General features: G+C 37.4%; 1 protein-coding gene across 3 annotated transcripts in view; it reads left to right on the top strand.

The window, feature by feature from the left end:
* NELL1 (NEL-like 1 (chicken)) overlaps positions 1-27,664 on the top strand; it is an 837,620-nt gene that overhangs the window by 494,453 nt on the left and 315,503 nt on the right. For all 3 annotated transcript variants that reach the window (XM_012643488.1, XM_012643489.1, XM_012643490.1), the window contains one exon: positions 20,337-20,459. In XM_012643488.1, the coding sequence (XP_012498942.1) occupies positions 20,337-20,459 (123 nt within the window). The remainder of the gene's footprint in view (positions 1-20,336; positions 20,460-27,664) is intronic.

A 27,664-nucleotide genomic window follows, 5' to 3' on the forward strand; every position in this document is an offset into this window, starting at 1 on the left:
CACTTGCCTTATATCTGCTGGACCCCCAACCAGCTTTATAGGTGGACTGTCTTAGCGACAAAAAAGAAAAAGGGCAACAACTTATGGGTAGTCCCCCAAGAAAGAATACCCCCTAGCCATAAAGCTGAGAAAGCCTAGTATCTTCTTAAGCTCCAGGGATTTTCTTTTTCATACATATTCCCAGGAAAACTCATCAGAGGACTGATGCAGTAGAGATGGATTCTTTTAAAGCCTTTTAAGCTCTTTCAGTCTCAATATATATATTGAGACTGAATAAATATATAAATATATAAATATATATTTTTATATTTCCAGGGTGACAGGAAATGTTTACCTTGTTTACCTACTTTAATGTTTGCCTTGGCATATCTTTTCTAGTTCATGCCTAGCTAGTTAAAAAAAAATAAACCTAATGGTTATTAAGTGTCTAGTATACATTGTGTACTATGCTAACCCTGCAAACTGTATTTTTATTGATATAATTCCTCAGCAAGATGGATAGTTGTTTCTCTGCTTTAAAGATGAGGAAATTGGGCTCAGAGGTAAGAGATTTACAGATATTTTACAGGTGCTTCATGTTAAGGCTGTGGTTCAAATATAGTATATCTGTCTCTGAAACGTGTTCTTTCCCCTTACACTCTAAACACAGTCAAATGACTTCATTATGGATGTGTATCCCCAGGCCCCTTATTTCTGTCTTCTAGGGTCTCTTTTCTAGGAAATAATGAAGGTCACTGGGACTTGGCCCTTCACTGCCCTCAGGACTTTATGATGTGAAAAATTACATATAACATTGATTGTATTGGTCTCCTAGGGCTGCCATAACAAACTGCCACACACCAAGTGCTTAAATCAACAGAATTTTTTTTCTCTCATAATTTTGGAGATCAGAATCAAAAATAAAAGAGTCAGCAAGCAAGGCTTTAGGGGAGAACCGTCATTGCCTTTTCCAGATTTTGGTGGCTACTGGTGTACCTTACTTGTGGTTTCATAACTCTAATCTCTGCCTCTGTGTTGACATGGTCTTCTTCCCTCTGTGTATCACCATGTGTCTTCTTCTCTTCTTGGATTTAGGGTCCATGCTAATCCAATATTGCCTCATCTTAACAAATAACATAGGCAGAGACTTTATTTCCAAATAAGGTCACATTCTGAGGTTCCTGGTGGACACGAATTTGGGGGAAGGCCACTATTCAACCAAATACAGTTGGGTATGGAAGAAAGATTCCATAGGAAATAGAGAATATGGTGAAAAGTAGGGTAATAGGAATAGCACATTTTCAGTTTTTTTTTTACTTCCCTTTAATTCTGTCCTCTTTGAAATCTCATGAGTTGACTGAGCCCCAGAGCACTTGGACAGGGAATCACAATCACTGAGGAGAGGGGATGAAAAGAGACTTTTCACCTTTGCCCGTGTTTTTCTCAAGTTCCTTTTGGGTTTTTTTGTACCATCATCTTATTTCAGAATGGGAAGGACAACATGTTTGTACTGAGAATCCCTGAAGGAGAAGGCAAACTTTTGTGATAAAGAAAAATATTAGCTCTGTATTATTTTTTTTTTTTTTTGCCATGTTTCATATTTAGACACTTTTCTTCAGAACTTTTCTAGGTAGTCGTGAAACCAAAAGAATCACAAGGCAGTGTCTTCACAGTATAGCAATAAAAGGCCTCAGAAAAAGGACCACTTTGGGGATGCTTATGTGACCATTGCATAAAACCAAAGTTAAACAGCTTTGGCTCTTTCTTTTATTCTAGTCGTGGATATTCCTTTCAGACTAGGTCTTTTAAAAGAAGCCCTAAACATTAGACTACAGGTTAGCTCTTAATTGATTTTGTAGTTTAATTATACATTTCTAAATTATCCCTGTGAAACAAAGTTAACATTTGCTGAATCCTATTACTTGCCTGGTGTGCTACTAGACAGTTTTTGCGTAGTCTCTCAGTTAATCTTCCCAGCAGCTCTGTGTGACGGATTGATTGCTCACATTTTCAGGTGGTGACACTGAGCCTCAGAGACATGAAGTACTTGCTAAGGTCACAAAGTGAGCAAGTGATAAAGCTGGATGTGGACCCACGTTCTTTCTCTTTTTAGGATGTCACGAGGTCTAAAGCCCAGGGGATATAAAGGAGAATAACAATTCTCCTAGTATTAATAAAATCTTCCTGGCATTATTGGGGAAGAATCATGAAAAACACAGGCCAACACCACATTGTGATGACATTGATGATGATGGTGGTGGCAGTGGTGACAGCCTCTCCCATTTTTGGAGCACCTACCACTGTATATGTCAATGATGAAACAAAATGTTTCTTTCACAAAGTTTATTCTCATCAGCATTCATTAAATAAATGTTTCTTGAACATCTCTGAAGCAGAATATGTTCAGATCTAAGGGAAAAAAGATATGGCATCATTGTCTGCATATTATTCATACAGAAACTGGAACACCATTTGCCAAACTGCTCATAAGTGGTAGTGCTGGGATTTGCATTCAGGTCTATCAGCCTCCAAAAATTCGTTTCTTTTCAAACAATTTTGGATACATCTGGAATCCATTTGCTTTCTTTTTTAAAAAAAATTTTATTGTGTATGTTTAAGGTGTACATGGTATTATGGGATACATATGGATAGTAAAAGGTTGCTATAGCGAAGGAAATTAACATGTCCATTTTCTCACATAGTTATTCATTTTTTGGTTTGTTTTTGTGGCAAGAGCAGCTATAAATCTGTTCATTTAGCAAGAATCCCAAATACAGTACAAAACTGTATTAACTGTAGTCATCATGTTAGATCTCTAGACTCATTCATCCTACATAACTGTTTCTTTGTATCCTCTGACCTATATATCCACATTTATTTTCTTTCTCCTTAAAATAAAACACAACAAAAATCCCTCTATTGTTTAGTAATAAAAGGTACACATTAGTTGTAAAGAATTCAAAGGTACAAAATGAATAAGATGCATAGTATAAGCACCTCCCATTTATCTTCTATCTAACCCTCTAGTAAAAATCACTGTCAATGGTTTAACATACATTTTTATAGACTTTTTCTATGTATACACAATTATCATATATAAATGACTGATATACATTATATGTAATGTGCCATATTTTGTATATAATATTATATATCCAAATAGAAAAGCACTTGGTTGAATTACTACTTTGTGCTTTCTGACTACTGTAAAGGTATTAGAAAGGATAGGAGATACTTCCCTTCCACTCCTCCTTTCCACCTTCCCACCTTCCTCTCTGTAACCATACTACCATATCCATTCTTTTCACAACCCTTTTCAGGGCTTTCAGTTAAGAGCAGATTCCAGTCTTGAGACCCAAGGCCTCTGTCACTAGGTCAGAGTTAATACACACTTTCAAAGAGAATGAATCATCCCAGAGGGAGCTGGGATTACAGGGGATGATGTTTGGGGAGGTAGAAGTGTTCTAAATTGAAGTAGCTATCCTTAGTAGAAGGAAAATCTAAGAATCCATTGGCTCTTAAAGTGGAGCACCCCCAGAGTGGGGGTAGTTCCAGCAAGCAGAATTGAATTTTTGCTACATTCAAAGACTCAGAGCCCCATTTCTAAGGCACCTGCTCTTGCCAAATATTTTAGCATCTGAGCTTAGCAGGGAATCAGCAGGACTTTTAGCCTCTAAAAACTGTTTTTGGCTAGTTAATAACCAGTGTGAAGATCAGAAAGCCCTCCCAAAAGCTTTTATCTAAGACCATTCAAACTATAGTGGGATCCTACTGTGTGCAAAGGAACCCTGTAATGAAGGGATTTAGTTGTGCATTCTGGTACATAGGGGGCTTGCAGTTGTATTTATTTTGACTTATAAAAATGCTACTTGAACTCAAGCGCTGTGTTATATTATAAATAACATATGTTCTTAAGCTTATGCATAGATTTACAGATTTCATATTTAACAAACTGGGAAACATCTTGTAATGGATGGACATATTTTATACATAATTACTCCCCCACTAATGTTAGATAAATGGTATTTTTACTATTAGATAAATGGTATTTTTCACTTAAGAAAATATGGCACATACTTAGGATATTAGCAAAATAACTAACATTTCTAATCCCCATTCTTGGAAGAACAATTTCATCCAAGTATAACCTTTGGTGAGTCTTTACCTTCCCTTCTTAAAACAGAGAGAGATAAATATATTAACTTATTTCAGAACTTTCTCCTTAATGATTTTTAACAGCTTTATTAAGGTATAATTTGCACAGCATGAGATTTAGCCCATTAAAGTGTACAATTTAATGGTTTTCTGTATATTCTTAGAGTTGTACAACTATTATCATAATCTAATTTTAGAACATTTCTATCATCTCAAAGAAAAAACTGGTACTCAATAGTCATTCTCCATTCTGCTGAGCTTAGCCCTAGGTAACCACTAATCTACTTTTTGTTTCTATAGATTTGCCTGTTGTAGACATTTTATATAAATTGAATCATATAATTATATCTTTTGTGACTGGTTTATTCCATTTAGCACAATGATTTTCAGGTTCATCTATGATACATGTTATAGCGTTTATAAGTACTTCATTCTGTTTTATTGCTGAATAATATTCCATTGTATGGCTATACCACATTTTCTTCTGCATTTGTCAGTTGATGGACATTTGAGTTGTTTTAACCTTTGGGCTATTATGAATAATGCTGCTATGAACATCTGTGTGAAAGTCTTTGTGTGGACATGTTTTCATTTCTCTTGGGTATATACCTAGAAGTGGAATTGCTAGATCATGTTTAATAGATTGAGAAACTGCCAAGCTAATTTCTACTGAGACTGCAATATTTTATGTTTCCACTAGCAATGTCCAAAGGCTCTAATTTCTCCACATCCTTGCCAACTCATTGTATCTGTCTTTTTGATTATACCCATTCTAGTGCATATGAAATGGTATCTCACCATGGTTTTGTTTTGGATTTCCCTAATTGCTAAGGAGGTTGACTATCTTTTCATGTGTTTATTAGCTATTTGTGTATCTTCTTTGGAGAAATGTCTATTTAAATACTTTCATCTTTTCCAATTGGGTTATATTTTTATTATTGAATTGTAAAAGTTCTTCGTGTATTCTGGATTCAAGTCCCTTATTAGATATATGATTTGCAAATATCTTCTCCCAGCCTATGGGTTGTGTCCTCAGCAATTTTTTGTGAAAGAAATGACCTGCCTCAAAGAGAGCTCTTAAAACCATATGCATTTCCCCTCTTCCCACAAAGTCACTGTGATAAATAAATATTTTAAGATGTCATTACCCAGTTGTATTTAATTTTTAAGTTCTACGCTTCTGAATTTCCCCAGCTGACTAATTCACTTACCTTTTCTGTGTCTTAATTCTCCTTAACCTGTCTGTAGCTTGTAATGCCAAAGAAAATCGTATTTTTTTTAAATCTGTGTCCTTCCTTCTTTCCTTGCCTTCTCTCTTCCTTCTTTTCTTCCTTCTTTTTTCCTTCCTTTTATAAATAGGTATTTGTGTTAGACACTTACTAAATTTCAGAAGCTGTAGTATGGCCTGGGGATAAAGAAAAGAAAAAAATAGTTTCTATCCTCAAGAGATTTGTGCTCTAGCAGAGAAGAAAGACATTCATAATATATTGATAAATATAAATTATCACTATGAGTAATCCTATGAAGGAGACATATTGAGTATTATATGACAGTGTTACAGGGGAAATGGCCCCAGTCAAGGCAATCAGAAATTCTTTCTCTGAGGAGGTGAGGATATAGTTGAATTCTCAAGGATAATCATATTTACCTAAGACAAAGATGAAAGAGCATGTGAAAATTCCTGTGAAGAGAGGAAACAATGACACTTTAAGAAAGCAGACAAAGCCAGTGTGGTTGCAGAAGAGCTGGTGCAAATGGGATTGAAGCAAAATCATGTTGGGCGGTTAGGTGGGGGCCAGGCTGTGCTGGGCCTTTGAGGTCATATTAAAAATGTTTGTCTGCATTTGAAAACCAATGGGAAATATCCAAAGAATTTTTACCAGGGATGGAAAAATGATAAGATTGATATTCTTAAAATGTTGCTCTAACTGCAGTATGAAGAATAAATGGAAGGTGGGAAACAGTGATTTGAGGAGATACATGGGGAAACTATAACAGTAGCCCATGTAAGAGATGATGGTAGCTTAGATAAGGGTGGTCGCACTGGAAATGGAAATATGGGAATGAATTTGAGAGATACTTAGGAAGAAAACTCAACAAGACTTGGTGATGGATTAATTATAAAGGATTAAGGGAGAAGAAGGTATCAAAAATGAATAATAATTGCATGGCTCTGTTTCTTCTGCCATGGCTTGACAGTGACTACCTTGGATGAATCTACCATCCTATAAAGTTAGGCTAGTTACAACCTCTCTGTTCCCATTGCTTCATTTAGAAAATAGGGATGACAATATTACTTAACTTATATGGATGATATAATATACTTCTGCAGTATCTGGCTCGTATTGTATGTGCTCAAAAATATTACTTATGTTAAAATCCCAATTATTTGTCCTGTTTAGAAAAGGAACAGAGAAAAAAATTGACTAGTTTCTTAAACATTAAATATATTGGAGACATTTATTTTTAGCCAAGATGGAGTAGTCCCATTCCTCTTAGGTCCTTCCTCTTACAACTAAAAAACCCCTGGAAGATGCAGGAGACCAGCAGTGTTCAAGGTTTACAGTGCACCTGCCCATCTCCTTTCTGGTAAATCTTCCAGAGTAGGCCTGAAGCATGCCATCCAGGGACCTCCTTTTCCTCTCTTCACTGAGCAACAGAGTTCTTAGCGGAGTAGAACAGGTATACTGAAAGGCTGTCTTGAGCTGAGAGAAGAGGTTTCAGATGAGAAAGAGTCATCCCAAGAACTCTGGTAACATGAAAAAACAAGCTGTTTTGACATTCCCAATGGATCACAAAAGTTCTCCAGCAACAGCCTCTAACCAAGAGAAATTGTTGAAATATCAGATATGAAATTCAGAATACAAATTTCAAGTAAAATAATGGTTCTGAATGATGATAAAGTTGAAAAGCAATACAAAGAAACCAAGAAAATAATTCAAGACATGAATGAAAATTCACTAAAGCGATAGATAGCATAAGAAAAAAATATAACAGAGCTTCTAGAAATTAAAGAGTCATTTAGGGAATTTAAAAATACAGTAGAAAGTTTTTTTTTTTCTTTTTTTTTTTTTTATTTCAGCAAATTATGGGTGTACATACGTTTAGGTTACGTGTGTTGCCCTTGGTCCCCCCCCCCCACCGAAGTCTGTGTTTCAAATATGTCCATCCTTCAGGTAGTGCGCATTGCACTCCTTGTGTATACAAATACCCGTCCCCTCCTCCCTCCTCCCCCCTCCTCCCGCTGCCCTTCCCGTGGTACAGAGGATTAGGTTAGGTGTGTTGCCCTTGGTTCCCCCCCCACCGAAGTCCGTGTTTCAAATATGTCCATCCTTCGGATAGTGCGCATTGCCCTCCTTGTGTATACAAATACTCCTCCCCTCCTCCCTCTTCCCCCCTCCACCCACCACCCTCCCCCTTCCCCAGCATCCAATAGATGTTGTTCTGATATGTGCATTTATGTGTTGATTAGTTAATACCAATTTGATGGTGAGTACAAATGGGTCCCCTTCTGCTGCTCTTGTGGTGCTCCACTTTGGATAATGGGCTTAAGTTTAATCCAGGAAAGTGTAAGAGGAACTAGATCACTGTCATTTCTTATGATTGAGTAATATTCCATTGTGAACATATACCAAATTTTGATAATCCACTCATGGATTGACGGGCACTTGGGTTGTTTCCACATTCTTGCAATAGTGAATTGTGCTGCCATAAACATTCGGGTGCAGATGTCCTTATCGTAGAATGTTTTGTGCTCTTTTGGGGTAGACCTTGCAGAAGAAAGAATTTCAGAGCTTGAAAGACAAGGCTTTAGAATTAACTCAATCAGTCAAAAATGCAGAAGAAAGAGTCAAGAAAAATTAACAATCTCTCCAAGAAATATCAAACTGTGTAAAGTGAACTAATATAAGAATCATTGGTATCCTTGAAGGAGAAGAAGAAAAAGCAAAAAGCCTGGGAAACCTATTTTTGAGGTTATAATTGAGGAAAACTTCCCCGGGATAGCTAGAGATTTAGACATCCAGATACAAGAAGGTCATCAAACACCTGGAAGGTTCACAGAAAGTAAGACATCAGCAAGGCATATAGTTATCAGTCTGTCAAAGTCAAAGTGAAGGAGAAAATTCTACAAACTGTGAAATGAAAGTATCAAGTAACTTACAAAGGAAAATCCATCAGAATAACATCATATGTCTCAGCAGAAACCTTACAAGCCAGAAAGGATTGAGGTCCCGTTTTTAGTCTTCTTAAAAAGAAAGACTGCCCATCAAGAGCTCTGTATCCTGTAAAACAAAGTTTCATAAAGGAAGTAGAGATAAAGTTTTTCCCAGACAAGCATATATTAAAAGAATTTGTCACCAATAGACCTGCTATACAAGAAATGCTTAAAAGTGTTCTCTGCATGGAACAGGACAATCAATATCCGTCACTGTAAAAACACCTGAAAATTAAAACAGCTCTTATAAAACAGTAACACTAAAGAGGAAATAAATCAATGAGGTAACAGCCAACATTATGAACAGAACAGAATCTCACATATCAACACTATCATTGACTGTAAATGGTTTTAACGCTCCATTTAAAAGATATAAATTGGCTAAATGGATAAAAGCAAATAACCCAAATATATGCTGTTTCCAGAAAACACATTAAACTTTCAAAGATTCTCATGGACTCCAGGTAAATGGGTGGAAAAAATATTCCAGGCAAATGGAAACCAAAAGCCAAAAGGAGTAGCTAGTCTCATATCAGATCAAATAGACTTTAAATCAACAATGATTTAAAAAAAAGATAAAGTGATCATTATATAATTATAAAGGGAGCAATTCAACAAGAAGATACAACAATCCTAACACACATGTAGCTAACATAGGAGTTCCCAGACCTATAAAACAAATTCTACAGAATTTGTTAGAAGAAACAAGGAAATAAACAGCAGCATCATAATAGCTGGGGAATTCAACAATCTCCCCATAGGACTGGACATATTATCAAAGCAGAATATTAACAAATTTTGTTAATATTAACAAAATTAAATGGAATTCTAGAACAAATGGACCTAACAGACACTTACAAAACAATGTACCTCAAAATTGCAGGATTTACATTTTTCTCATCAGCACATGGGACATTTTGCAATATAGATCATATGTTAGGCCACAAAACAAGTCTCAGCAAATTCAGGAAAATCGCAGTCATACCCTACATCTTCTCAGACCACAATGGAATAAAACTAGAAATCAATTCCCAGAGGAACTCTCAGATCTACACAAAGTCATGGAAATTAAACAATGTACTGCTAAACAATCCTTGGGTCAATGATGAAGTCAAGATGGAAATAAAAATTTTTCAGGTTGAATGACAAAGAGAACACAAGTTTCCAAAATGTCTTGAATATAGAAAAAGCAGAGCTAGGAGGGGAGCTAATAGCCTTAAATGGTTACATCAAAAAGACAGATCACAAATTAACAACCTAATGTCACACCTCAAGGAATGAGAAAAAGAAGAACAAACCAAACCCAAAGTTAGCAGAAGAAAAGAATTAACAAAGCTCAGAACAGAACTAAACAACATGGCAACCAAAAAAAACAATACAAAGGATCAACAAAACAAAAGATGTTTATTTGAAAAGATATACAAAATTAATAGAACATTAGCTAGACTAATCAGAAATAGAAGAGAAGGGACTCAAATAAGCTCAATTAGAAATGAAAAAGGAGACATTACAATCGATACCGCAGAAATACAAAATATCATCCTTGGCTACTATGAAAATGTCTACTAGAAAATCTAGAGGAAATGGCTAAATTTTTGGAAACTCACAAGCTCCCAAATGTGAATCAGGAAGAAATAGAAATCCTGAACAGACCAATGTTGAGTAGAAACGTTGATACGATAATAAAAAAATCTCCCAACAAAAAAGAGCCCCAGGCCAGACAGATTCACAGCTGAATGCTATCAGACCTACAAAGAACTTGCACCTATGCTACTGAAACTGTTCCATAATATCAAAAAGCAGGGAATCATCCCTAACTCATGTTGTGAATTCAGTGTCACTGTGATACCAAAGCCAGGCAGAGAAACAACAACAAAAAAGAAAAATATAGACCAATATCCCTCGTGAACATAGATGCAAAAATCCTTAAGAAAATACTAGCATACCAAATCCAACAGCTCATCAAAAAGATAGTTTACCATTATCAAGTGAGTTTCATCCCAGGGATGCAAGAATGGTTCAACATATGCAAATCAATCAGTGTGATTCACCACATAAACAGAATTGTTAATAAAAATAAGAACCATATGATCATCCTAGTAGATACAGAAAAACCATTTAATAAAATCAGTACCCCTTCCTGATAAAAACCCTCAAATAACTAGGCATAGAAAGAACATATGTCAAAATAATAGATGTCATATGTGAAAAACCCACAGCCAACATCATACTGAAGGGGGAAAAGTTGGAAACATTCCCCCTAAGAACCAGAACAAAACAAGGATGACCACTGGCTCCACTGTGTTTAACATAGTACTGAAAGTCCTAGCCATGGCAATCAGGCAAGAGAAAGAAATAAAGGGCATCTAAATCAGGAAGGAGGAAGTCAAACTATTCCTGTTTGTTGCTGATATGATCTTATATCTAAAAAAGGTGATAAAATTAATTTACACAAATCAATAGCATTTCTATGTACTAATAGTCAAATGAGAGTCAAATCAAGAACTCAATACATTTTACAACAGTTGTAAAAAATATCTAGGCATATACTTCATTAAGGAGGTACAAGATCTTGTAGAGACAAGAACTGCAAAACACTGATGATAGAAATCATAGCAAACAAATGGAAAAACATCCCATGCTCATGGATTGGAAGAATCAACATTGTTAAAACGTTCATACTGCCCAAAGCGATTTACAGATTCAATACAATTCCCATCAAAATACCAATGTTGTTTTTCACAGATGTAGAAAAAATAATTGTAAACTTCATATGGAACCAAAAAAGAGCCCAAATAGACAAAGCAATCATAAGCAACAAGAACAGATCTGGAGATATCAAATTACCTGCCTTCAAATTATACTACACTGCTAAAATAACCAAAACAGCGTGGTATTGGTATAAAGGTAGACACATAGACAAATGGAAAAGAATAAAGAACTTAAAAATATAACCTGATAGCTATGACCAACTGAGTTTTGACAAAGCAGACAAAAACATACACTGGGGAAAGGATGCCCTATTCAATAAATGCTGCTGGGAAAACTGGATAGCCACATGTAGAAGAATGAAACTGGATCCCTATCTCTCACCATATGCAAAAATTAAGATGGATTAAGGACTTGTATTTGAGTCTAAAAATTCTTGAAGAAAACATAGGGAAGACTATTCTAGACATTGGACTAGACAAAGAATTTATGACTAAGACCTCAAAAGCAAACACAGCAACAACAAAAATGAATTAATTAAAGTAAAAATTTCTGCACAGCAAAAAAGAAAAAAAAATAAGCACAGTAAATAGATAAAGAATGGGAGAAAATATTCATGAACTATACATCTGACAAAGGGCTAATCTACAGAATTTACAAAGAACCCAAATAAATCAGCAAGAAAAGAACAACCCCATCAAAAAGTGGGCAAAAGACATGAACAGATTATTTTCAAAAGAAGATAGACAAATGGCCTACAAACATGAAAAAATGCTCAACACCAGTAATCACTCTGAAACACAAATTAAAACCACAGTAAGATACCACCTTACCCCTGTCAGAATGACCATTATCAAAAAGTCAAAAAACAATATATGGTGGCATGGATGCAGTGAAAAGGGAATGCTTATATATTCTTGGTGGGAATGTAAATTTGTGCAACTAATGTGGAATATAATATGGACACTCCTCAAAGAACTAAAAGTAGACCTACCATTTGATCTAGCAATCCCACTACTGTGTATCTACTATCTACTGAAAGGAAAATAAGGCATTTTTGTTCAAAAAGACACCTGCACTAGAGTGTTTATCACAGCACAATTCACAATGACAAAGATATGGAATCAACCTATGTGCCCATACACTGATGAGTTGATAAAATATGGGGTGTGTGTGTGTGTGTGTGTGTACACACCACATAGTACTACTCGGCTATAAAAAGGAATGAAATAATATCTTCTGTGGCATCTTGGATGGAACCTGAAGCCATTATCCTAAGTGAAGTATCTTAGGAATAGAAAAACAAAAACCAAATGTTCTCACTTGTAGGTGGGAGCTAAATGAATGACGTGTATGGCCATAAAGTGGTATAATGGACATTGAAAACTTAGAAAGGGGGATGGTGGGAGGTGGCTGAGGAATAAAAATTTGCTCATTAGTACAATGTGCACTATTCTGGTGCTAGGCGCACTGAAAGCCCTGACTTCAGCATTGTACAATTCATCTGTGTAATAAAAAAACTATTGTACTCCCTAAATATATTGAAATAAATAAATCATAGCTTGCTGCAACCTCAAACTCATGGGCTCAAGTGACCCTCCTGCCTCAACATCCTGAGTAGCTGGGACTACAGGCACATGCCATGACACCCAGCTAGTTTTTCTATTTTTAGTAGAGATGGGGTCTCACTCCTGCTCAGGCTGGTCTCAAACTCCTGAGCTCAAGCAGTCCTCTTACCTTGGCCTCCCAGAGTGCTAGAATTATAGGCATGAGCCACCACACTTGGCCATTTCTGCTCTTTTGATGTAGGCATTGATTGCTATAAACTTGCCTCTTAAGACTGCTTATTCTGTATCCCATAGGTTTTGGTATGTTGTATTTCAGTTAGGAAGCACCAAAGACAGGGGAGAGAAACAGATGTTTTGTCTATGATAGAAACTGATCAACCAAAAAGAGGTAGAGAAACCACAAACTGGAGATATGGCCAGGTTCCTGGGTGGAGTGAACTAGAATGAACTAGAACAGGCACAGTAGGACATTTCAAGTGTCCTTAACTGGCTCAGGGTTCATTGCCATCTAATTTGCATTGCAGTTTTGAGCCCCCAATGGACTTTCATGAAGGATTCTGGGACGATGAATGTGCATAGACTAAAAGAATTATATAAGGAAATCTGTCAATCAACCAAGAGCAGGAAAAGGGAAACTCCACCTGCAGGGAGAGAGACAGTCCAGTTATGATATAAATACAAGAGTGCGCTAAAAACCCAGGGTCATCTCCACTCATGGAGATAGACCTATTCTCTCTCTGGAACATACTGTGCATAACAAATCTTGGTGTTTGGCTTGCTTGTATCTGTTGGGCTTGCTCATTTATTCTGTGGACTCAGACTCAGTAACCATTCTTTGATACTAAGAACCAAGAAACACATGAACCTGACATTTCTATTTTTATTTGCTTCAGGAATTTTTAAAATTTTATTCTTAATTTCTTTATTGAGTCATTTGTCATTTAGGAGCATGTTATTTAATTTCCATGTATTTGTACAGCTTCCAAAGTTCCTCTTGATATTGATTTCTAGTTTTATTTCATTCTTGGTCCAAAAGATACTTGATATGATTTTGATTTTTAAAAATGTGTTGAGACTTGGCTGGACGCGGTGGCTCATGCCTGTAATCCTAGCTCTCTGGGAGGCCGAGGCGGGCGGATTGTTTGAGCTCAGGAATTCGAAACCAGCCTGAGCAAGAGCGAGACCCCATCTCTACTAAAATTAGAAAGAAATATTTTGGACAACTAAAAATATATAGAACAAAAATTTGCCGGGCATGGTGGTGCATGCCTGTAGTCCCAGCTACTCAGGAGGCTGAGGCAGGAGGATCGCTTGAGCCCAGGAGTTTGAGGTTGCTGTGAGCTAGGATGACACCACGGCACTGTAGCCCGGGCAACACAGTGAGACTCTGTCTCCAAAAAAAAAAAAAAAAAAATGTGTTGAGACTTATTTCGTGGTTTGACATATGGTCTAGCCTAGAGAATATTCCATGTGCTGATAAGAAGAATGTATATTCTGCTTAAGTTGAATAAAATGTTCTTTAAATGTCTGATATGTCCATATTGTCTATAGTTCAGCTTAAGTTCAGTGTTTCCTTGTGGATTTTTGTCTAGATTATCTGTCCAATGCTGTGATTGGAGTGTTTAAGTCCTTGACTGTTACTGCATTGCAATCTATTTCCTCCTTTAGCTGTAATAATATTTATAATAAATTTGTAATTGTTATATCCCAACCTTCTTTGTCTCTTAATTTTTTTAAAATTTAAAGTCTACTTTATCTTATATAAGTATAGCTACTCCTGCTCACTTTGGTCCATTTGTGTAGAGCATATTTTTTCATCTCTTCACTTTTAGCTGGTGTGTATTTTTACCAGTGAAGTGAGTTTCTTATAGGTAGCATGTAGTTGCATCTTGTTTTTTTTTTTTAAATTCGTTCAGCCAGTCTGTACCTTTTAGTTGGGGAATTTAAAACATTTACATTCAAGGTTGTTATTGATAGATGAGGACTTACTCCTGTCATTTTGTTAATTGCCTTCTGATTATTTTCCATATCCTTTTTTCTTTCTTTCTCTCTTATTTGTCTTTGTGATTTGGTGGTTTTCTATAATGGTGACATTTCATTCCTTTTTCTTTCTCACTTTTGTACCTGCTCTATCAGTGAGTTTTATACATTCATGTGTTTTCGTGAAGGCATATATTGTCTTTTCACTTACAGATGTAGGACTCCCTTCAGCATTTCTTGTAAGGCAGGTCTAGTGGTGATAAATTCACTCAGTTTTTGCTTGTCTGGGAAAAAGTTTGTTTCTCCTTTATGTCTGAAAGATAGATTTGTTGAGTATAGTATTCTTGACTGACAGGTTTTCTTCTTTCACCATTTTGAATATATCATCCTATTTTCTCCTCGTCTGTTTTCTCCTGTGAAATCTCCTGTTGGTCTGATAGGGTTTCCCTTAGATGTGATTTGATGCTTTTTTTATTGCTATTTTTAGAATTCTCTCTTTGTCTTTGACCTTTGAAAATTTGATTATAATATGCTTTGGAGAGGACCTTCTTGGATTGAATTTGTTTGAGGAATCTTTGAGCTTCCGGTATGTGAATGTCCATATCTCCCCCAAGAATTGGGAAATTTTCAGCTATTATTTTATTAAATATATTTTCTATGCCTTTCCCCATCTTCTTCTGGAACTCCTAAACTTCAAATACATATTTGCTTAATGGTGTTCCTTGTGTCCCATAAGCTGAATTCATTCTTTATTTTTAATTTTTTTTGTCTTACTGGGGTTTGCAAAAGACCTGTCTTCAAGTTCCGAAGTTCGTTCTTCTGCCTAATTTAGTCTGTTGTTGAAGCTCTCAATGGTATTTTTTATTTCATTTATTTAATTGTTGAGTTCCATAATTTCTCTCTCTTTTTTTTGGTGATATCTGTCTCTTTGTTGAATTTCTCATTCAGATCCTATGTTATTTTCCTGATTTTGTTGAATTGACTGTGTTCTCTTGTGTTTTGCTCAATTTTATTAAGATCATTATTTTGAATTCCTTTTCAGCCATTTAATAGACTTTATTTTCTTTGGAGTTTATCAATGGAAAATTATTGTGTTCATTTGGAGGTGTCATATTTTCTTGCTTTTTCATGTTCCCCGTGTCACTGTGTTGTTATCTGTGTGTCTGGTGTAACAGATACACAAATTCCAATTTCGTGGAGTTGCTTTGTAGGGGAGGTCTTTTTTCTTAGATTTGTCCTATAATGCTGACTGGATGTGGTACTTTTGCTTTGGATCTGGATGGGTGCAGTATTGTCTTTGTATGATTTTTTCAGCTGTAATAAATTTTTATGGTGTCTACAAGTGCCTCAGTGGCCTAGGCTGTAGCTTTGGAGGTCATGGCATAGCTTTGCTGGGGGTAGAAACATAAGTAGGGCTAGTCTTCATGCCCCAGTGTGAGGGGTGCACATATATACACACAGTAGCTCTGTTGTTGGAGAGAGTGGAGACACTGGCAGTGGTGGGCCATGAGTGGACAAGTCCTCAGGCCTCAGGGTTGCATATTCAGGCCCATGGCAGGTTTGCCACTGGAGAAGGTGGGGATGCCAGCATTGATGGCAGGCTGTTCCCCGGGGTGTAGTGTGCTAGGTGGGCTCAGATGCCATGGCTTTGACTATACCACTGTGTCCAGCTGGTGTCACAATGCTCCAGCCTTCCGGGTGGATGTGGTGTCAGCAGGGCCCCAGGACATGCAGGGACTGTTGGGCCCCAGGAAACGATGCATTCTGGTGGTCGCTCCACCCTTAAAATGACATTGTATTTCAGTAGTCTGGATCTAGGGGAGTGGAGGTGACCCAGTGTGAATTCCCTCTCTGGAAATATGCAGTTGCTTAGATTCTAAGCAACTGCTTGTACTGGGCTCAGGTCCTTTGAGGGCTGTGGAGTCTTCTGTAGCTAGGATTGCAGATGTCTGTGGTGGGAATATAGACTGCTGGGGGTCTCCCACTTTCCTTTTTCCCACAATGAGGAGTCCCTCTTGGGCTCAAGCTAATCAATGCTGGGTGCTTTTTACCTTCTCTATGCTGCCATCCTGAGTTTCTCTGCCTTAGAGAATCTTTATCACTTTTCTGCTGAATTACAGTGTTCTCCCTTAGATCTCTGTTCAACGTATGGTTACCTATTTGTCATTGGGTCCTTCTTTTTGGAAGAGGTGGGTGTTGTGCACCTCTAGTCAATCATCTTGGTGACATCTCTCTCAACCAGTTTTAACCACCATCCATTGATCAAGTCTGCCCATAAGTAATTGTAGCAGCAGCAGTAGTAATAGTAGTAGTAATAACAACAATGATAATAATATAACTTAAACTTATAGAGTACTTACTAGTTGCAATATGCTATAATAAATGTTCTACCTATATTAAGCAGTTTAATTCTCACAACAATCCCAGGTGAGAGATTCTATTATTATCCACATATTACAATTATGAAACTAAGACATAGCAAGGTTGAGTAACTCACTCAAGTTCATATAGCCAGTTATTACCAAACCTAGTATCTTCTAACCCAGGATGGATGGTTCTCAAGTCTGTGCTTTTAACTTCTATGCCAGTCCATCTCTGCCTTTTGCAGCATCTCTAGCAGCTGGAAAAGAATGTAATATTTTTAAAAGGAAACTGTATTTTCTTTGGCTGTCCCTGTCAAATACAGTTTTGAAAGTGTTAGTCACTTTGAAAACTTGGGCATGAGTATACAAAATGAAATGTGGAGGTTTTATAGGCTTGGTCCTTTTGGAATAGGTTACATCTTCTCAGAAAGTATGTAGGATCTTTCAATGGGAATTTGGGGCTACAGGGGGAAAGTCTTATCTTTGGTGTTATGGGATAACTTCCATATGTCTTGGTTTCATTTTAGCCACATCTAAATTAAGTTCCAACTGCTCAGTGATATATTTGTTCACCCAATGTTTGTAGTCACAAATCTGAGTTCCCCTACTTCCCAGTCCTGTGATCATAGGTGGGTTATTTAATGTCTTTTTATTTCAGCTCCTTCACTGTGAAATGAACAGACTTACTTCATTTGATTGTTGGGAGAATTAAATGGTATAATATGTGTAGAATATTTTTTTCAGTGCTTGGTGCTTTCTAGGTTCAATACGATTATGTGAAGTACTGATAGTTATAATGAGGATTGTAGAAAATAGGCTAAAATTCCTCTCTTCAAGTCAATTAGTGAATTAAGGCATAAATGATAAAACTTGCAAATATCATCACAGTGTATTATGATATGATTGCCTCCAAAGAGGTAAATATATTAAATTTCATGAAAGTTCCAAGATGGGTGAAATTGGTGGTCTAGAGAGAAGATGTGAAAGGCTTCACAAGTGTGGCCAGAGTATGGGTTTGAAGTATTGTTTGAAGCCCAGCAGGGTCACAGGTATACAAATTATATTGGGAGAGTATTTTGGGTTAGGGAAACAACATGAAAAACTGGAGAAGTAGGAACAAACTCATATATTTGCAGGACAGTGATGAAGCTACCTCATCAGAGAAAAGGGTTTATTTCAAGTCTGTTGAGAGAAAAGACCAGGTAGGTAAGGATGGACCAGACTTTTGGAATGTTGCACAAAATCATACCTTTCTCCACCATATTCTTTTTCCTGAAGTGCCCTTCATGGGCAACTCTAGTTGAGAAAACCATGACCATTCTTGAAAGACCAGTTCAAATATTGCCTCTTGCAATAAGGCTTTTCTCTTCTTTCCATTAGAAGGAATTTCTTCTCTCCAATGAACTCTTAGCCTAGTTTATCTTTATTATACTTATCTAGCATGACCACACATGCTGTTTTGCCAAGGTCATTCTGAGTTATGCCCGTTATCCCATTGTAATTATTGGTGGAACACCCTTTCATTCTAAAATATGTTCTGTTTTTATGATAAAATAGAATGTCAACTACTTATAACTCTTATCACTTCTCTCTTGTGTTCCAGTTAGTTATCCCTATTAAAATGTTCATGTGAGCAGAGACCATATCTACTCATCTTTGTATTCCCAATAAAGACCATAATAATTATTTATTAAATGAATTTAAATTAGGAGACTGAAAACTCTGGGAGTCTAAGTCTATATTCGTAGGCTTTTTTGTGTGCCTAATATCATCTGGTATTACTCTTGCACATACTAGGTGCTTGTTAGGTTTGCAAATTTCATTAGATATCCATAGGGTTACACAATTTCTGGAGTGTGCTGGACATGAATGAACTAGAATTGTGTCCTCATAAATCTTCTCTTTTTTTCTCATTGCTTGCTAACCTATGTACGTTTCTCACTGACAGTTTGGGTTGGTTTTAAGGCCTAAAGAAAAATTTTCTTTGGAAAATCCAAGGCGTTAAATCAAGAGTCAAATGTATGTGTCTTTACTTCGGTTGTGCATATATGACTAAAACAGCTCCATTTTACGGTATTTAAACTTTTTAATTACTAAGTCGCTGTAAGGAAATTTAAAATAAAAATCAATGAAGATGGATGAAATTTCAGTTGATTGGAACATTGATTTAATAGTTCACTTAACAAATTATATTGAATTTTTAGTTTTGTTCCAATTGGTATTATTTCTTTGGGGTTTCTATCTGGGATTTTTACTCTTGTTTTATAACTTTTTATGATTTAAATGGCCCTACTGGAACTTTCTTCTTCAAATGTCTAAGAAGTTATGCTAGCAGATGTTAAAAGGAATAAAGGGTTTAAACTTCCCATATTGCCTATTTGCAGAGTAGTCATTTGGATAACTCTGTAAGTCTACTGATTATGGGAGGAAATCATAATTACTTATGAAATCTTGGTTTCTGTCTGTTTTGTAGGTTTAGATCCATTTCCCTCCATGTTCTGTGAATTAAAGATGCCACAGTTTTTTGAACTTATATAACCATATCACTATACATTAGGCAACAACCCTGAGGTTAGATTCTGAACCTTATGAAAGTGGAGTATATGGAAAATTAAATGGCTGAGGGCCCTTAAACAGAGTTTCTAAAGTAAATAAATCCCTTTCCTAAATGCAGCACAACCCTGTTCTCACCAACATTCTCAGAACCAGAGCTACTCCTTTGAAATACTTGCTAGTAAATGCTCCTTTGCTAGGCTGTGTTCATGGGCTTTCCTCTTCAGATTTATTCCCTTTGTTTTAAAGAAACCATGGAATCTCTTATTGGTTTGTTTCTTTTTCTTTGTAACCTTAGAGGAAATTTCCCCAACTTTGGCACTGCCAACAATTTGGGCAAGTTAATTCTTTATTGTTGTTAGCTTTTTCCACACATTTTAGGATGCTTAGCAGCATCCCTAACTTTTATCCACTAGGTTCTGGTGGCACTTCCTGTCCCCACCTATGGCAACCCAAAATACCTTCAGACACATCAAACGTTTCTAAGGGAAGGGGGCACAAAATTGCCCTTAGTTGAGACTCATTGCCTTGGAACCTCTGTGGAAACCTTTTAGAAGGTGGAATAAACAGTGACCTTAGAGCAACAGTTACCAATCATGTGACTTACATAAGTTGTTTGACTCCTTTGCCACTATTTCTTTACCTGCAAAGTGGGGATAATAACATCTTTCAGAGTTTAGATTTCAACAGAAACTATCAGGCACATAGTAAGGTCACTGCCATTCTTATTTGATGAGTTTCAGCTAACTTTTCCAAACCAGTGATTCCAACCTAAGAAAGGGTGTCTCTCTTTCTCTTTCACCCGGCAAACAGAACATGATGAATGTGGCAGCGGGCAGCACAACTGTGACGAGAACGCCATCTGCACCAACACTGTCCAGGGACACAGCTGCACCTGCAAACCAGGCTACGTGGGAAATGGGACCATCTGCAGAGGTAGGCTTGCTGCCTTAGGGGTGAGCTGTGAGCTGCTGCCCTGCCTGGGCTGTTGGTGCTGATGTGGCAGACCCTTTTGGCCACTCTAGTGGCTGAACATGGCCAGAGTTCCTGCTCCAGTTTATCAACTGGCAAGGGTCACCGTGCATCAGAGAAAAAGAAAAATGCTTCAGGTTCAGCATTTGAATTGAAAGAAAATGGTGAGAGTGTGGGTCAGGGGCATGGTTCCACAACTGGATGGCTCTGTTCAGCTTTGCCTCTTGGCCTGAGTCTGTGAGGGAAGTTCTGACTGCAGATGTGGGCTTTTCTTTTCTGTGAGCTTTGCTCAGGGGATAAGTAGACATTGTTCCTATCCACACTTGAAGTATCTGCTTGGATAGGAAATGTAAAGTTTTAGCCCCTCTCTGTGTTTGGGAGCAGTTTAGCAATTCAGAAGCCAGTGCTCTGGCTTCTCTCTACATTTAGAATAAAGTTAAAATTCCTCCTTCTGGCTTATAAGGCCTTCGTTTGGAATCAGAAAAGAGCCCAAGTAGCCAAAGCAATCTTAAGCAAACCAAACAAATCTGGAGGCATCCCATTACCAGACTTCAAACCATACTACTGGGCTTTAGTAATCAAAACAGAATGGTATTGGCACAACAACAGAGACATAGACCGATATAATTGGATTGGGGCAGAATTTTAATAAAAGATTGATTTTATTCCATGTTGGTGAGGGTGGGGTAAAGGATAGCCTCATACATGACTGTAAATTGATGAAACTCTTTTTGGACAATAATTTAACAACATCTATCAATATTCAAAGTCAGTATTCTCTTGATTCCATCCATTTTACTTCTGAAATGTATTCTGGAAAAGTATAAGCTCTTAAGGAGGGAAACATGTACATATAGTGCTGTTTTAACAGCATTGTTTGTACCCATTGAAAACTGGAAACAACAAAGATATCCATTGGTGATGGAATGATTACATTTATTCTGGCATATTCATTTTATGGAATAGAATGTAGTAGTTTGAAACTCTAAGCTTGTGTATGTAAACACGTGAACACATACATACACACACACCGAAAGATCCTCAAGACGTATTTTTGAGAAAAAAGAAAGAAAAATAAAGTCAAGTTACAGGACAATACAGTATATAGTATTATTGCATATCTAAGTTAATATAATATTTAAAAATAACTATACATAAGTATGTAAATGTGTAAAGACTGGAAACATGCAAACTATTCACTTTATTACCCATGGGTGTGTGAAAAAAGAACATCCGCTTATTGCTATAAATTCTATATTATTTGCATTTCTTCCAATAGGAATTTATACATGAATATTTGGGTGGTTTTTTTTTTTTAAGTTCCACGAGGCACATAAACTCATGCTCAGTTTTTACAAAAAAAGCTGAAGATATTTCCAAAACAAAACAACAAACAAAATATAGTTCCATAGATTATCAAGCCTACTGCTGGTACCTGCATGCTAATGCTATAAATCTGAGGGGCAACATAGGAATTTAATTTTAATGCATATTTTTCAGAATTATCTTACCTCATAAAATAATATTAATTTCCCTCATTTAGTGTGTTCGTGTTTGCCACGTCCTCTCTTGCCATTGTGATAAGTGGTGGCTTCACCTCTGTGGTATGTTGAAAATCCAACTGTGAAAAATATAAGTTCAAATAATGTTCCTGGTGTCCACAGACTCTGAGGGGAAACATATCTTCCCTTGAAAGTTATGAATTTGGGAAAATTATTGTCTTAAAGGGATTCTCATGACCAACTGTGTTGACCTCAATAAGTTAGGGAGAATCCCGTGCTTTACAAATGTTGCATGGGAAGACAATGTGGTTGTTCACTGTAGTCGAAGAATCGGACAAAGAGCTTAGAAAGCTGGGGCTTAGACTTGCTTTCATTACTGACATGTTGTAACCTCTATGTTTTTAAATATTGAAAATTGATTAGTATCACTTTCCTTGTTTATCCAACAATGTTTTCACAAAGAATTACTAAGGGGACATATATTGATGTATTTTAAACCATAAAATGCCATACCAAGTGAAGGCAGTATTATCAGTGTTATAATAAAGAAGAAGGAAGAGGAGAAAGAGGAAGGCGATAGTTCATGGCTTGGCCTGAACCTGGGCCTTCGCCCTGAGAAACCCAAATTTGTGACTCAGTTTCAGGGCATACATTTTATAGTTAAACTTTATCACCTGTAATTGAGACACTCAGAGTGAGAATTGGGCAAGGATAACCAGATAACCTGAACTAATTCTTTTTTTTTAAGTGTTAAATATATAAAAGCTTTTATAGACATGGTGGTGTTCATAAACTTGATGAAACCTGGGTAGAAATAAACAGTTACTGCTTCTATTAACAAGTGTTGCACCAGGCAGCCGTTCCTAAAACAATACTAATTGGTGTGAATTCTCTCGAACGGCTTTCTGGCAGCTAATATCCACGTAAGGAGTTTTTTCTTCACGTGGATAGAAAATACCCATTTGCTTCAACAACTGTCACCAAGCATGTGCAAGACACCTTGTTGGGTGTGTTCACATACATTATCTCATTTAGTTCCCACCATAACCTTGGGAGATTGATGACGTTATTCTATTTCACAGATAAATCTTGAGTAAGACATAGTTGGATCTGATTTAACCCAAAGAATGGGACTGCTTTTAGTTTTTCCCTCCCGTTTCTTTTCCTCTTTTCCCTTCCCTTCTCTTTTTCCTTTCTCTTTTCCTTCCCTTTTCCCTTCCTGTTCCTCTGCCTCTTCTTCCCTGGCTGTTCATCATTTAACTCTCTCCCTCTTTCTCTCTGTATTGTAACCAGAAACTGAAAAGAAAAAAAAAGGGAAGAGAGAGTATAATGATAGTATATAAATTAAAAAAAATTTTGTTCACATATTTGATAAACAGACTAAAGTACTTTTGAAACAATGCAACATGTGTTGCTAAATATTTTGGTCTTTGAGGTTAAATGGACAAAATGCCTGCAAATGGTTTCAAATTGGATTTGCATAACCTGACATGAGGGTTAGGCTTATCTGCAGCAGAGTGTGTATCTGCTTTCCCGCTCCTGCATTAATGCTGCAATGGAAGGTAGGCTTTAACTAGGCAGTTGTCAATACATAACTGATAGACTAAGCCTTCTTTCTTATCCGTCATTAGCTCTGGATGAGACGTGGTGATCCTTGAAAGCATTCTTGTCTTAATGACGGATCATATTGACATTTATTTTATAAACATACTGTGAATGTGAATTCTGTGTCTGGAACATAGTTCTGGGCACCAAAAGGCATGTTAGACAAGGCCACTGGGGATTTCACCACTTAGTGTTGTAGAAAGATCTGAACAAATGCTTACAGCCCAATAAAACAGTTTACAAAATAGTATTATCTCATGAAAGAGACTTATAAAGAATTATTCCAAATATAGAGCCATGCGAAAAACATATGTATCAGGTTAGGATTCCTTCGTTGCAATAGAGATCTGTGACAAAACTGGCTATGCGATTTGCAGACCCCAGAGAAAAATGCAAGTGTGGGCTCCTTGTTCAAAAACAGGAAAGACCTGCCCTATAAAGGTACTGAAATATAAAGCATGTCCTTTTTTATTTTTCCCCACACAGTGTCTCTCTCTTTCTCTCTCTCCTGTCAAGATGTTTTGTATTTGCCATTTAATGTTGCTCCCTTGAGTGTGGGGATAATCTTGAAACAAATGCTAACCCTCATAAGTGCTGTAAGCCCATCCCGCCACTTGGCATACTCATGTGGTCCACCAACTTTAGTGTTCCCCGCTTCCCTGACCAATGTGCCGTGACCTGGTCTGGGGCAGGGAAGTTGAGTCAAGTATCTCCCCTTCTCTCCAGCCTTCCATCCCAATCCACAGCAGATGGGAGACTCCCACCAGTATTGCAATCTCTGCAACACTTCCCTGCACCACCTGTGGAGTGTACCAGGGTGCTGCCAGCTCAGTGCAGGTATGACACCACCATGCTGTGCCTGAGGACACCAGAGCATGTGTGCCCAGCCCCAACGCCTCATGTCATATCTATGCACAGGACCCTGCTGGGGCCCTGGCAGCTGGGTGGGGATGAAGAGTCAGGGAGGAAAGCCTGGGGTCAGTAGAAGACAGCTGAGAACCCATCCTAGAGAGGCAGGAAGGCACTGGGAGGTGGGACCACACATGAGCTAAGGCTCCAAACACCCAGAGCATGCTCCATTGTCTCATTGGACTTCACTTAGAAAACACATTCAAATATGAAATTACTGAGAACTTCAAGACAGTGACCACAGAATATTAAATCCCAGGCAGAGGGCCCTTCTGAGTGAGGAGCCCTGTGTGACTGCCCTGGTCACATGCTTGTGAAGTTGGACATGTCCACTGCCTATTAGAATTAGTTAAAGCAAAAAAGTTTTGTCATCTGGCTTCCCAGGTGTGTCATAGAACCTAAGAGTAAAAAGGTGTCTTGTACTTTGGAACAGATTGCTCCAGGAGCTGGAATGCTCTTGGTATTCCTTCCTCTTGTCTCCTTTCTGTTTCTGTGTGTTGTATTCACACTTCTTTCTCATTGCAGACTGGAATTCTGTTTTTCCATGTGGTCGAGGGGTCAGCTCCATGTATTGCAGTCTCAGAAACTTGATCTTAGCAGGGTACCTGAGATGAGCAGTCTCTTGGGGATTAATTCACACTGAACAAACCCACAGATGACAGACATATTATGGAAAAAGCCAATTTATTAATATATTTTGAGAACTATTGTGGTTTAAAGAGTGTCTAGGAATAGCACCCTTGTTTTTCTCACCTACATTTGGAACCAACTGAGAGTCAGATAAGGAAATCAAACTCTTGGAGACCAAAATGTCAACATGAAAACTTAAAAAGATTATGCTGGAAAACATGGTGTGTGTGTGGGACAACAGTAGTATTCATAATATTGAACCTCCAAATTAGGCTTGTGCAGCCAGTCACAGGTGAACCAGGGCAATCCATAGACCATCTCTATGTAAGTGAAGCTCCCTCTTATACTCTATGGCAGGTGGAAAAGCCCAGAATGGGTATTTCCTGCAGACATGTTGATCCCTAGTGCATAAGTGAGGAAAGAGCTGGACTACACATGCCCAACATGTCCAGTTTCTCTCTCCCACTCACCAACAATCAGGAAAGGATGAGAGGGGAGGCCAAGGGGAAATTGCTCTTAGGGAAATCAGATAAATGGGAAAAAAGCATCTCCTCCCTTGCCCCCACCTACTTCTATTTAGAAGTGGCAAAATGTTTGTATCTATAATCTCATCTTCACAATTAAATGAAAGATGCAGGCAGCCTTTAAACAATTTTAAAATTCAGAATTATTTAAATTAGAAATCACAGTGAAGGAATTAGCTGGGGGTTTTATTGGTTCATGATCTCAGTATCTGTTCACTGCATGCAGCCATATCCACCATAGGCATGGTCATTTTTGGAGAACATTCTAAAGCTAGTGCAAGGCACTTGCTCAAATTCCTCCAGCATTTCATGAGATATTGGGTAGCATCAAACTCCTAGTGTCCCTCAATGTCCTTCTATTGTTTAAAGAAGTAGCTTAATTAATCTTTCCTTTTCCAGTGTTTATTTTCAAACCATTCAGGGGGGCTCTTTAATGACTTTATAGTCTATGGCAATGTAAGTTCCCTTCTCCTAGGCTTTCAAGTCCTGGAAACCCACCCTGATATCCCAGGTTGCATGAGCATCACTTCTTTATGCTCCCAAGGTACCCTCCCAACACACAGCCCCTATTGTCTCAAGCTACAGTTGTCTGTTTACATGTCTGTTTCCTGTAGGGCAAGGCTTATGTATCTCTGTAATCAACACTTAGCACAGAGCAGAGCATAGTATAGTGCTCAGAAGTTTCTTGATGAGCAAACACATGAAGATCCCTTTCTAATAGAATATGCACTTTTGTATCTAGAAGATTTTATAAAAAACCAAAAGTCTTCCTGGGACATAGGTGTATAAATGTCACCCAAGCCTTATCCCCAGCCCAGGAAACCACTGTTCCCAAAGGTAGACAGGCAAAGCAATTTTAATGTCGACTGGCTAATGGATGACTTGCTTTCAAAGAAAATCATTACAATAAAGTTTAGTTCACTGTAAAAATTCCAGGAACACAGGTAAATCTTTATTTTAAAACACTTTAGAATCCTGTAGTGCTCTGAAGATACTCATTATGAGCATGTTTGCATTGAGCACATGTATAGAAGAGCTACTTAAAAATTCCTGTTTGATGAGATGCTGGATAAATTGTGTACAAGGAAAACACAGAAAGCCAGAAACAGAAGGCCGGAGAAGATTTGATATAGACAGAAAGATTAATGTGACAGCTCATGCTAAAAATGCAAACAAAATCCTGAATAAAATAAGTGGGATAGGTATCTCACATGTACAAAGATGTTTTTCAGAGGCTCACAGGCAACATGAGCGGAAGGGAGAGGGAGAATAGGAAGGTAAGTTGTTGTAGTAAGGTATCACCAGAGATAATAAAATTTATAAACTACTGGGCTGTGAATCAGAGAAGATGAAATTTGGGGATTTTGAAGCATATAGCAAGGGAAATAGGAAGCCTTTGGCAAAAGTACTTACAACACTCTAAACATAGTTTTGAAATGTGGTTATTGTGATGAGGAAGAATTCAGGAAGGTACCAATCTAAAATTCTGCCTTCAGGTGTACAGACAAAATGTTGGAAAGAATGATGATGGGCAAGATTGACTGACATTATAGAATGGTTTGACTCAATTATAGCCAAGTCCATTTGTAATAATGCATTCGTATTGAAAAATAGAGAAGGATTGTGAGTATATTTCTAAGAGTGCACTTCTGGTTATAAAGCAATTTCCTAACAGTTCAAGAAAGGATTTGAAGCTGCATCTCACATCTGATTGATTTATAAAGTCAGAAAGTAGGTAGATTAGAGATGGCTCAGGATCAGACTTGATCAATAGGAAGAATCTTTGCAGCAAATGTGGACTATTCTTGTAGTAATTAAGAGCCACTTTGGAGGTACCTAGAGAACTAAAAGTAGAACTACCATTTGATCCAGGAATGCCACTACTGGGTATTTACCCAAAGGAAAAAAATACATTCTATAAAAAAAGACACTTACACTCAAATGTTTATAGCAGCACAATTCACAATTGTAAAGATGTGGAAACAACCCAAATACCCAT

This window comes from Propithecus coquereli, unplaced genomic scaffold (genome assembly GCF_000956105.1).
Source record: "Propithecus coquereli isolate 6110/MARCELLA unplaced genomic scaffold, Pcoq_1.0 Scaffold198, whole genome shotgun sequence".
In the NCBI taxonomy this organism is placed as follows: domain Eukaryota; kingdom Metazoa; phylum Chordata; class Mammalia; order Primates; family Indriidae; genus Propithecus; species Propithecus coquereli.